Source organism: Netta rufina, assembly GCF_964035555.1.
Source record: "Netta rufina genome assembly, chromosome: 10".
Taxonomy (NCBI): Eukaryota; Metazoa; Chordata; class Aves; order Anseriformes; family Anatidae; genus Netta; species Netta rufina.
Genome location: NC_140133.1, coordinates 1,321,076 through 1,334,610, shown reverse-complemented (window position 1 = coordinate 1,334,610; position 13,535 = coordinate 1,321,076). Strand labels below are relative to the sequence as shown.

General features: G+C 40.1%; 1 protein-coding gene across 2 annotated transcripts in view; it reads right to left on the bottom strand.

Moving 5' to 3' along the window:
* Positions 1–13,535, bottom strand: part of ARHGEF3 (Rho guanine nucleotide exchange factor 3) — a 128,163-nt gene that overhangs the window by 106,425 nt on the left and 8,203 nt on the right. For both annotated transcript variants that reach the window (XM_084292618.1, XM_084292617.1), the window contains one exon: positions 8,198–8,293. In XM_084292618.1, the coding sequence (XP_084148744.1) occupies positions 8,198–8,286 (89 nt within the window). In that variant the 5' untranslated portion in view covers positions 8,287–8,293. The remainder of the gene's footprint in view (positions 1–8,197; positions 8,294–13,535) is intronic.

The following is a 13,535-nucleotide window of genomic DNA, read 5'->3' as shown; positions in this document are numbered from 1 at the left end:
ACCTACAGACGGTGCTACGGTGCTACCTTTAATTGGGTAAAAATTTCTTGACTTGGAATTGGAACAAATTTGGGATTTCAGAAACATTTGTTCTAACTCCCTCAGCTAACAGTTATAATAAAAAATGGAGACATATCTATGAAAATGCAGGTAGAATATAATAAAATAATAACTGAGCACATAGCAAGTGTTTCACATGATATAATACAGACAGACATGATTTGAAATGTGACTTAGAGACAATATAACCACATGTACAAAATACAGATGACAGTTTTCTCCAAGAGTCTGGGGAGTGATCATCTATCACCAAGAAAAAAAGAAAAGAAGAAATAAAGCTCTTGGAAAACAAACAACAACACACCACTAATTGCTTACAAACAACAGCTTTAGCCATAACACAGTAGGACTGCATTTGAAACAATCTATAACTGCTTCACCTCACCTCTACTTTTCTCTCTTTATCCAGTCCCAGAATAAAGCTGCTGGGGGGATGGGGAGGGGAGTGGAGAATCACAAACCACAGGGACACCAGTCAGTTCCCAACACAGAGCACTACTTGTTCCTCTCCCTGGTAGTGGAAACAGCCCCTCTCCTCAATTTCAGATCAAGCCTGCCATCTTGTGGGAGTCATATTCAGGTCAGCATGCACGCTGAACTCTTCCTTTCTTAAGGCAGCAGTCAAGATTTTTTGAACCCATCCAGGATGACGAAATAAAATCCAGAACATGTTTTTTTAAGACATGATGACTAAATACATGCTTAAACTTGTATTTGCCTCTGGTAAATATTTTTTTCTGTTACAAAGCCCATTTCATGTTTGCATGAAACTTAAGTCAGCAGTTGGCAACTACTCTTACTTTAACCATTTCAACACTTCTCATCTCTCACCATTTCTGGGTGTGCTACAGAAGATGATATGAGTCATCCTCTTCATGTTTTCTGTTGCTCTCCTGGATCTTCACCCACTTCATTTAAGGGACTAGCTCTCAGGCTGCAAGTCCCAGTGTGAGAGATTCCTTCATAACAATTTTCAATTGTTGTATTAATCCTTTTATGGGAAGAGAAGTACATTAAATAAACTAGAAAAATTAGTTTAGAATGCAGTAATTTAAAATATATATCTATTACTAAAATCACCCAAATCTATTTTAGAAACATATATCTGCTTTATTAAAATAGCCTGGTATAATTGTTAGGTTATGCTAACTATCCCAAATATTCTTAAACTTTCCAAGAAGAGTATTTCCTGTCTTCACACTGAGATGTTACTAGAAATCAGCTAATTCAGGGCCTCTCGAAATAAAATTAATTTTGACTACCTAAAGCGCTAACCTGCAATTTATGGGACTTCCTTTTTGCAAACGCTGTAACCTTGTATTCTCCAAACACGTATGTGCCTCTTGTAATCACAACCATCTGCAGCTCAACTGCACTTGACTAGAGCCATTTTAATTCAGTTCTTCAGGATGACTCACTTTTACCGAGGAACAAAGATATAGAAGGAACAGTGAAAGTTGTTAAACTAGTTTCTGTTCCTCACTAATTCCAGACACATAACTCTTACTCCATCAGTTAGCAGCTGGCAAAAGCTGCAATAGAATTATTATGATTTATGTAATGAAACCTTACTTCCCACACAAGCTACAAGACAGCTTGAGTACTTGTCTTTCTGTGAGCTATAGTATGCAATAATTTAGCTACACTATTCTGATCCTCTTTAGGGAAGAAGTATGATGTGATTGAAACCACATGCATTAAGGTCAGTGCCTACCATGAGGTATTTACATGCTACCTCATCACGAAAATTCAGATTTTTGTCTGCTCACCAGTGTCTTCCTATCTTACTGTTACATTGCAAGGTATAAACACCTCAGTTCCAGCATCTTTTAAAATCTCAGTTGACCCTTCTTTCTATTTTACTTTAGAATAGCAGGTGAATTTTTAAGTATTATGCTTCAATTTCAGTTTCCACAATACCTCAGAATAACTTTTTTGCTATATCAAATAGCTTCCAAATTTTAAAGCTCAGATAAAACAAAATCATCAGACATTAACATGTTCCTGGAGTGATCTGATACCTAGCCACTGGGCAGAACAACACTGTAGAACCATTTTTCCTTATTAGATAAAATCACATTAAAAGCTATCTGTGTAATTGTAAACCTGGTGGGTCCTAAATAAATCAATGACTAAAACTAGGCTGAGCTCAGCAACAGCTGTTAAGAACCTAGTGTTACAGAAGTGAGAAAGAAAGTGCTTCACAACTGAGCTCAAGCACAGAATGACAAACCACTATGGATAGAGCGGACTACACTGCAATGAAATGCTATGTAAATATCTACCTTACTTTCCCCTCCTCTCACCCTGCACACTTTTCTATTTTAAATACTAACTTGTACTTGTCTTTTTACCACCCAGTATTTCCTTTATTATATTCCTTTATAGAAATGGCCACCCTCCTAAAGCAAATGTGCTGTTTGAATTAGGGTGATTAAATTCTCAGCCTTCAGCACTCTGTTCTTCTTCTCAGTGAAAAAGGCTTTTAAATTTTGTTCTTAAAAGCTTGTCTTAAAAATTCGCTCATGAGTTAATTCTACAGAGAATTAGTGCCAGTAAAGTCAACAGAACTGTACGCTGTTCACACTATTAAACAAACTGGGTGTTTTTGCTATATGAAGCTTAGCTTTTCCTTGACACATTGTATACAATACTTAAGAATTGACAACAGCGATTTAGTTCTAAGAAGAAAAATGTCTTTAAAGTAGGCCTACATCATTCTTAAGCCGGCTTTATAAATTCTTATGGATGGACTCATATTGCTCCACTGAAGTGAAACGCAGATAATGAGCCCAATCTGAATCACCACATGAGCCTACCTCCTTTTGACCACACAGCTAGAAACTGCATGTATGTTTTTGAAGCTGGAAACATTTTTCACTCTTTTAAAATAGTAATGTTCACCTATTAAGCTCTTACAAATCCTAGAAAACAAGCATGCCAGATACTTTATCCAGTTATGAAACAGCACAAAAAATAAAGATCAGAAGAATATCTTTATTTGCTGAGCTAATGTTTTTTTAATAATGAATAATTATCTACAGAATATAAGTATGAAATTTAGTCACTTTAATTGAGATTACTCTTTCTATACATATTTTGTAACTCTGTTGACCATCTATTTTAGGATAAAACCCATCAGCTTTGGCAAGGAAGTCCTAGTAAAATGAGCAAACCCCACAAGTCCCCAATTCCTTGATCAGTATGTGCCCTACCCCATACTTACTGCAGTTTCACCCTCTGAGTTGTGCCAAACAGCTAATTGTAGAGCTGTGGTACACGAATTTACTGAAATAAAAATTGACTTTCCCAAAACAAGATCTATGTTAACCAAAATTGTTTTCATTTAATTCACAGAGCAGCTCACTATGCTATTGGCACAACAGCAGTGATGGCTAACAACGTCAGGAAGAGGAACAAGCAAATGAGAGGCTTAAATCAGCTTCACCACAAAAGCCAGATATTGCAAAGCCTCATACCCTGATGTTTTCCTCCTTTAAAAGAGAAATAAATATTTCTGATGTTTCACTGAACTATTTCCTGTGGCTGTTTTACAGTTTTCTATTTGCTTTTCTAAGGTCCTGAATAAAATAAAAATAAATAAAAAATAAAAATAAAAATCACAACAGTAAAAGTAACAACTTTGCTTCTAATTATTTTCCACACATACCACATCCCTTGCCTAGGGAAAGGGACAGCCAAGCCCTTTTTGTCAGCAAAGCCACATGTCAGAGGCAGTTTTTAAAGAGACTTGCTCTAAAAATGATGGTGATTGTCATAGAAATAGGAGTGTGCTACAAACTCAGTAAGCAATATGGAAGAGGGTTTAGAAAAGAAAAAACAAGGCATCCCAAATTCAATGATGGGAGAGATCCAGAACCCCAAATTTCAATTAGTTTTAAACAGCTGAAATAGTTCCTGACTTAATTTTGCTCAAAAAGCCAGCAAGATTTCTTCCAGCCTTGAGGAAGCACATCGTAAATCCACACACAATAACAAAAACTAGAAGATTTCCAATTACCCTGCACATTTTTTTTTGAAAACAACATGTCATCCAGCTATTTTCATACTAAGCGCAGATTAAACGGAGCAAGTGGGAACTGTGTCATTATCTTTAGTTCCTTTCTTGCAATTCTCAACATTAAGAAACTGAGAATCTGCCACATCAGTAGCATCTAAAATTTCAAGGCTCTCAGTCCGTCAGTTGCTCAAGTATTGCTCCATACTGGCTTAGATAATAAATGGCCATAACATCAACAGTATCAGCTGAATTTTTCAGTATTTCTGCTTATCAGTAACAGCTGAATTTGGCTTATGCATGGACTTTGCTGTGGTGCCCTCTAGTTATCAGACATTTACAGCAGTCACGTTATTCCTACTAACAGCATGTTTTGCTGCTATAATCTTGGTTACATGTGCTGGGGGGGGAAGAAAGCCATAGAACCAAATGAAGCATTGCCAGTTTGAGAATTCAAGGACCTTTATCTTGCAGAGGTACCAAACTAAGCAGATACAACACCAATGAAACAGAGCAGCAGATTTTGTAAATGCCTATGCAATATAGGAGGGGAGAAAGATCCTCACAAAAATAACCAGGATAATTTAAGGTGTCATTACCACTTACTCTCATGAAGTTTTCATCTGCCATAATATAACATCAACCTTGATAGTTCAAACTACTGTTAAAAGCTGTTTTAGTTAACCTAGGTGACTTTGAAACAAAGCAGATAAAGAATATTTCCACCCCTTGTTCTCCCAACTCTTTTGTACTTGGCACTGATAATGGCAGAAAAGTACCCAACTTACACTGATAAAAGTGGAGCCTTGCAGTCCTTTTGCAATCAAAGTGCACTATTTCTGCTCAATAACAGCCTAATCCAAAATTATGAAGAAACAGAAAAATGACTTTCATCTTCCTTCAAACAAAAGCAAGCAACTGAACCATTGAGGATACCAATCCATACCAACTGATGGAAAAAAAAAAAAAGTCCAGGCTGTTCTACAGACTACCCCCTCTACCCAGTATCAGCCATAACTAAACACTGTTCAGGAGTCAGCTGTAGGTAGCATTTTCACAAACCAGTTTTGTGGTTCAGCTTTATGCCAACAAACTGCATCTAGGCAGCTGTAAATGCAAGAGATTCTGCAACACATCTATTATAAGTTAAAGTTAAAAAGCAAGAACCTGCTAGGTAAGTTCTAAGTAAGTTTCTTTGCTTGTGTTTATCTAAAGCTGAAAAAAAAATGAGAGCTGAAAATTCTAACTTTTGTAATCCTACAATTGACACAGGAGAAAAGCATCAAGGATTACAATGAGGTGCTGAAGTGACAAAAAGTAACAAGTCAGCAGCCATGCTAAGGAAAACTGTATTGTCTGGAATATGGACAAGAATTCCCACTGCCAGTAGGAAAGACCAGAAGGCAGGACCCAGCCACCCAGAAGCTGGAAAAAAAAGGATGATAACCCTGTGGGATTGTTGGAAGAAAGAGGCTAGACTCAATTTAAATTCCTATTTACAAGTGATCGTTTACTGGCTATTATAGAGAAAGGAGAAGTACAACTGGAAAGCATTTTGAGCCAAAACTTCAGTAGAAGCAAGAACATGGGAGTGACCAGAAAGTGGAAAGTGCTCCCATTTGCTTCACACCTCTAACAGCAGTAGGCTGGGCAAGGCCAGCACCTCTGAGGGTCAAAACTACTCTTCTTCATCAAGAAGAAACGCAGAACTTCCTTCCCATGCTCCCAAAGATGAGCTACTTGTCTCATAACAACAATTCAGCTAAACCCATAGAAACGCACTGAAAACCAATATAAGGATGCCTAGACAGTATTTTACTGAGGTAACTATTCAACTGTGTAACAGAAGTTACACAGCTTGACATACATACTGTGATATGTGGAGTAATAATTCATGTCAAGAAGATGGTTTATATTAATAAAGAAGGGGGGAGATGTGAGAGTGTGGCCATGGGGGTCAACAAGCCCCATGGTTGGTGATAACATCAGACTGTTAATGATGAGGCCATCAGGAATGTAAAGAGTTTAGAGGGAACAAAGAAGGGTGATTGAGAATCCATGCAGTCACCCTGCAGTCTCTGGTTGCTTGTTCTCCAGCTCTTAAGGCATGGAAGTTTCTGGGTGTTCTGGGCTGTTGCCGGGCAAAGTTGTTTGACCAACGAAAAATTGTTTTTGAAAAGGACTGCTGTGGGGTGAAGGGTATAAGAGGGGAGCCTGTCCTTAAGATGAAAAAAAGGCAACACGATATAATGAAGTTATGTCATCAATAAAGTAGTAGGAAAAAGGAATTAATAGGGACCAGCAGAATGAAGACCAGGACGGGAACAGACACATTGATCACCTCACGAAGATAGGTTCGGCCAGACTCAGCAAACTGCTCAGAGAAGCTTGTACAGAAAGTCGCTGGAAATAGGCGCACTGGAGCTGGAGAGAAGCAGACCCACGCACACAACTGCCCCTCACTGGTAAGCAGTTGCGCATTATGGGGAATCATACATCCTTAGGAACAAAGACTGTCCTGGTAACCTTAGAGCTTATTCTCCTTATTAACAATCAGACAGCTTATGATCCTGAAATATGGGACCAAACTGAGGTCAAGGTGTGGGACTCTGCAGCTAAAAACAACAAGGTTGCAGTGGGATTGCTCGGCACCTGGTGAGCAATCTCTGAGGCCTTAAAGAGCCATGTGGGGCCACAGTCAGAAACGTGTGGTTTGCCAGATAGTGAGGGAGCTGTGGGCTCGTTTACTGATCCGACTGCTACGCCATGGGCCCCTCTGCTGCTACTGCCATCGAAGGCTTTTGCTGTTACGCCCTCTGATGACCTGGACGTGCCTTTTGACCCAGGCCTATTAGCCTTGAAAAGGAGATGGATATGCTTTTCTTTGATCTGGGAAGAACAGGATACATAAGGCCTGAAGACCGAGTTGCTTGACAACTTGAAGCGAGACATATTGTTCAAAAGGAATGGAAAATGGAGACTGTTGTTTGTAATCAAGAAAAGGAATGGAAAATGGAGACTGATAAGTCATGGAACTTAAAGGATTGTCTGTTACCTTTCCTGATTGTACGTATGTATAGGCATACTCGGGCTTAGTATGTGAAAGCAATGTTCTGTATATTTAGAATGTTTGATGTTCGTGTGTGCGTGTTGGTGGAGCATAGACTCCCTGCACATCCAGCGCTGTTTACTTGCCTTTTATACCTTTTATAAATATTTGTTTTATAAATATTACAAAATTCAGATTGAGTTGAGACCTCATTTATAACACTGATCATTTCCTAGGCGAGAAAAATGAGTGTAATTTAGCTTTTTGTCCATGTAGGTCTCTCTCTCTCTTTTTTTTTTTTTTTTCCCCTGCAGCATGAATTTATTTCTTTTTCTACATGGTATATAAGCAATGCAACAAAATCCTGGCTAAACCCTAGTGAACAACAGCAAGCAAGATCAGCAGAGTCTCAATAAAGGATCCCCACTAACACAGCTGAAATGCCTCAGTGCCTTCCCAATACCCAGTTCCCTTCATGCTAACACCAAACAAGGTGCTAAAAATGACATGGTCAGAGACAGTTTTCACAAAAAAATTGTCCCGAAGTGTAAGAATTTGCCTCAGCTATGACTGAACTTCACTTCCACTGAACTGCATTTCTTTTTCCTGCAGTATAAAGTCTTTTTTTATAATAAGTAGAAACTACTGACTTTTTAATGTCTCCTACGGCACAAATCTCAGGAAACCACAAGCCTGACTTCTCAACTGTACAGCACTTTGAAGGCTACTAGTAATAGCACAGCACAAGCATAGCAGCAGCATTGAGAGATTAAGACATTTGCTGTATGTGAAAGATTCCATGAGTACAACTGGTGTACTGTTGAAGTGAACAGAGTTTTTCCATTTCCCATCCCCCATGACACTACAGCCCCATGGTCATCTGCTAAAAACTCAAAAACAGAATAAAAACTTCCTTTCTCATTCTCATTCTATTTAAATAATGCAAATTAATATAAATATTTCCAACATAAACAACTCTTGTACTTCTTAAAAAAAATAAAATAAAAACTAAGTCTCTCAATATAGCTGTCTACTAACCTCACAGAAAATTAGAAGTAAAGCTTCCTTACCAAACTTTTTCTTCCTCCATTCCTCCTCTGGCACACCGGTTTATTATTGCAGGACTATTCATGGTAAGTGCTGAGCTTTCAGAATTCATCTTTTTTCTAAAAAGGAAAAACAACAACAAAAACATTAAGACCATAATATAAGTGAAAAACATGTGTTTACTAATTCACTAGGAAACCCACATTTTAAGGCAAGCACTTTTAAGACCAAATACAGTACATTTTACTCACTTAAGTAAATCTCCTAAATCAATGGGATTAATTGGATAAATACACTGTGAGAAGGATTTGGCAGTTTTGTGGACTTGCTAGCCTTGCCAAACTCAACACTGATTGTCTTTTGTTTACTCTTCTGAATAGGTGCCAGAAGAGTTGATGTCAGCAAGCCCCCATCCAGGGCTATGCATAGTGTCAGTTATGTTAATTCAGAGCAGCAGTCAGGGCTAGTGTTGCTGTGGAAGGATCCACAGAACACTAGAGAGAAAATTTGGATTTCTGATATTTAAAGATCTTTTCAGCATATTTTAATAACTTACAACCTATATTCTAGTAATTTAAGATCATACTTCACTGATTTGCAGAAAAACACAATTCACTCATGGCTGAAGTCATTCTCATAAACAGCACAGACAGCGCAGTCCTGGCAATAGCAATCCCCAGGCTATAGTGCTTCTAAAAGGTCTGTATGGCCAAACATGCTTCCAGCAAACGACTCTTATGTTAAGAACAAACCAGATCTCTAGATAAAGCAAGTTAATTTCACATTGAAACACTGCTAACATGAAACGTCTTACACTTTTTTTTTTTTTAATTTTGCTTTTAAAACAAACAAAACAAACAACCAGATCAAAAGCAATCTTCCTGATCTTGAGATTCCTAATTTGACTTCACACCTGGTTTCTATTATGAGCAACCCAAAAACTCAATGCATTACCAGAAAACAGGCCCACCTCTATACTAATCTACTAGAACATAACCAGAAAAGAGGCTATGCTTGATAAGATAATAACCCCTCACTTTTCGCAGGAAGGTATAAAGAAACATTGAGGAGCTGTTTAAAGCTTTGCAGAACCAGGGTCATGGTCAGCCCTGAGAGCCGTGGGCAGTTGGAGCCGACCGCAAGGCCTGCAGCCCGTCACTGGTGGGCAGGTGAGGCCCAGCTTCACAAAACAACTCCTGTGAAGAGAATGCCAACCTTGGATCCAAAATCATGGCCAAACAGGGCTGTATAAGTAGCCCTAAGCAAGCATGTTCCTCAGAAAGAGGTCCCAAAAAGCTGCAAATTCAGCCCTGACAGGACTCTGTGTCCTCTTTTTACCTCCCTTTCGCAGGCAGCACTACCACTCTGGGGAAAAACAAATGGACTTAAAAGACAGCAGCTCCAGTTTGCATTTTTTACATCCCTTGTACTAAAAAGGGATATAAATTCTGCACAGGCAGTTTCTGGGCAAATTTGCTTCCTGAGATCTTGTTTCAAAGATTGGAAAACCATTCTGAAAGTGAAGACAATGAAAGCCTTGCCTCTGCGAGGGCAAGAACAGAGCCTGGTAGCCACTGACCTCATCTTGATTCAGAGCCTGACCTCAAATTCACTCCTTATTCTGCAGTTGGATCACTGAGATGAACTCAAAAAAAAAAAAAAAAAAAAAAAAAAAAGGAGTAATTCTAGAAGTGGCTCAGCAGCAGGTGTTGAATTTTAAATTATTATTTTCCTCTTCAGTGTGCAGTAATGCAGGAGGAGGGGAGATGTTTCTACAGATATTTTGAAGGAACAATGAAGGAGTCAAGGAGTCCAGACACCTTCTGCAAAGTCCCCTGTTTCAGGGAACAATTTCTCAACAAGGCAAATTATAGCCAATTTCTGCTCTACCTTGGGAAAGCCCAGATGTTTCAGTGATCACAGCAGTTGCACAAGCACCTCCTCTTACAGTCACTTAAACTACTAGGATTGAAGGTTCAAAGGAAAGTTAAAAGTAGCCTCTCAATTCACAAAGTTGCAACCCAAAAGAATGAAGTTACAAAACCACGAGTTTGCCATTCCAGAAGAAAAACAATAAGTAAATCTACTGTTTGCTTATGAACTAGTACTGTACTGTTAGAGTACAGATTGTTTAACCTATGAATAAAAAAGTATTCATCACTCCCCTCCCCACCTGAAGAAACATGAAGAAAACACTCCAGACAGAATTGCACTAAGAATCCTATGCTGAAACTAGAGCAACAGCAGAGGACAGAAAAAATGATACCAGTTACCATGTTACAAAGTTTTCCTCTGAACAATTGATAATAAGGGCTGATGCTTACCTAACAGAAAATAAATGACACATGGCATAAACCCAGTTTCTTTTCTCTTATGTTCCACAAAGAAAATGAGCTGAAGTAATATAGAGCTGAATACATCTTGTCAAACTGCTCAGCTCCCTCATGTTCCCAGTCTAGTCTCTGAAATTATCACTAACATCGTACTCCTTCACGCCCACAGCCTCAGGGTCTTACAAAAATCTGCATCTGGTGTTTTCTGTAACATACGAGGAGGGCAGCAAGAGGCCAGCATCTATTCATTTGAATAGCAAGGTATTATCCACCAACATCAGAGAGATACCTATATGCTGGATAAAACAGTGGGCTTTCTGACAAACTGGATACTGTGAGTCATACACAGCTCCTGCTCTTACAGCCTCCACTGCTCAGATTCCAGTAGTAGGATAGGTTGGCCAAGGCACCCAATGAAGTGCTACCCAAACATGCTCCTCACTTAAACACACGGAGGAGGTGGGCGTAGCAGCCAACCCATACAGCAACAGTCAAACATCCTTCCTCAGCTGGCACTAACATAAGTGGGGATGGGATCCTCCAGTATGCCTGGCCCTCTCCCAGCCCTGCGCTGCGGCAGCATGCTTCTGCAAGATGGGAGCAGGTATCACAAAGCATCCCTTCAACTTCCCACCCACCAACACCAAAGAACAAGCAATGCTCCTGCAACGCCCACCATGTAACCCCTGCCTGCTGTAGTACAAACTCCCAGCATCTTGAATGACTTCTGTCTGTTCAGCTTTCCAATCCTACCGTTCTGAGATGGAAGGGCTTCTCACAGCCTTGGGATCAAGCACTTGCTCACGCTGCTACCAGGGCATGACTCCCACTCCTGAGGCTGGCCAGCAGTGAGTCAGACAAGCTTCTGGAAAACCATCAGGGATACTCCAGTCAGCCTATTCCCAAAGACAGGTCTACGCAGGTCCTAGTTTGCTCTTTACTAGGAGAGACAGGTAATTAAACAGCTGATACACACATCACTGACAAGTTTTATGGCCTTGTCAAAATACCAGAAGATTCTTAGCTTCTAAACAACAAATGGAAAATTGGTATCTATCTACAATTTCCAAGGCCATGGATATCAAATATCATCACTTCTTCTCTTACTTAGAAATAATTTTTATGAGAAATTCTCAGCCTGCAGATTCTATCCCGACTCACTGTTGTGCCACAAACAGTTCATCGGCTCTTCCTTCAGAATAAATAACTATTTCTAAAACAAAAACTTTTGTATTTTAGGATGGAGAGAAGGATACATTTCTTCAAGCACTAAGAATATCTAAAGTGAACCAAGCAAAATTAAAGATAAAACTGGCAAAATACAACTTTGTTTGGAATATGCTGGTTTATTTTTCAGCCAGAGTATAAAAACTATGTCCAAAAATGAACATCCAGTAATAGCAACATCTTAAAAAATTAAACACAACTCAAGAAACAAAGGAACAAAGTTAAGGAAAAAAAAAAAAAAAGACTATTCACAGGTGCTTCGTTCTATATCACCATCCAACTCTTGTTTGGACTTGAACTTTATGACATAGGCACTATACATGATGAAACTTGAAGGAGGAAAATAAATCTATAATCTTTTTTCTTAATAACTGGAAGGCAGATGCCAAGGCAAGTCAGTAAATATCAGCTTAAGAGACTGCTTAAAACATATTCTGTTCCTTACCCTCTGTTTGCATACTGAGCCTTGACTGTTCTAGATAAGATGCACACACTCGAATTAGGTGTTGCCCTAGAGATCATGCTCTGCTTTCACAGGAAGAAGTGGGCAAACGGCAGTTCCAGGACAAAAACACAGGAAAACAATGTCAAAGACTTTATTTATAGCGGCTATGTTTAACACTACAGTCACTATCTTTTTGAGGCAACATCCTTGAAGAAACATCCATGCTGCGTTTGAAGAGACATCAGAAATTTCACAGAATCACAGAATTATCTAGGTTGGAAGAGACCTCAAGATCATCAAGTCCAACCTCTGACCTACCACTAACCAGTCCTCCACTAAACCATATCGCTAAGTTCAACATCTAAACGTCTTTTAAAGACCTCCAAGGATGGTGACTCAACCGCTTCCCTGGGCAGCCCATTCCAATGCCTATCAACCCTCTCAGTAAAGAAGTTCTTCCTAATATCCAACCTAAAACACCCATGGTGCAACTTTAGCCTCATCCTGTCACCAGGCACGTGGGAGAATAGTCCAACCCCCACCTCGCTACAGCCTCCTTTAATGTACTTAGAGAGAGCGATAAGGTCGCCCCTGAGCCTCCTCTTCTCCAGGCTGAACAAACCCAGCTCCCTCAGCCACTCCTCATAGGACTTGTTCTCACTAGCTTCGTTGCCCTTCTCTGGACTCGCTCGAGCACCTCAATGTCTTTCTTGTAGCGAGGGGCCCAAAACTGAACACAGTACTCAAGATGAGGCCTCACCAGGGCTGAGTACAGGGGGACAATCACTTCCCTAGACCTGCTGAACACACTGCTTCTTATACAAGCCAGGATGCTGTTGGCCTTCTTGGCCACCTGAGCACACTGCTGGCTCATATTCAGCTGACTATCCACCATCACTCCCAGGTCCTTCTCCGCCAGGCAGAACCACTTCCAACCACTCAGCTCCCAGCCTGTAGCTCTGCTTGGGGTTATTGCACCCCAGGTGCAGGGCCCGGCACTTGGCCTTGTTGAACTTCATGCAGTTGACCTCAGCCCATCGGTCCAGCCTATCCAGATTCTCCTGCAGAGCCTCCCTACCCTTGAGCAGATCGAAACATGCACCTACCTTGGTGTCATCTGCCAACTTACTGAGGGTGCACTCGATCCCCTCATCCAGGTCATCGATAAAAATCTTAAAGAGGACTGGCCCCAGTACTGAGCCCTGGCGAACACCACTAGTGACCGGCCTCCAGTTGGATTTTACTCCATTCACCACAACTCTTTGGGCCTGGCTATCCAGACAGTTTTTAACCCAACTAAGTATACATCAGTCCAAGCCATGAGCAGCCAGTTTCTTGAGGAGAATGCTGTGGGAA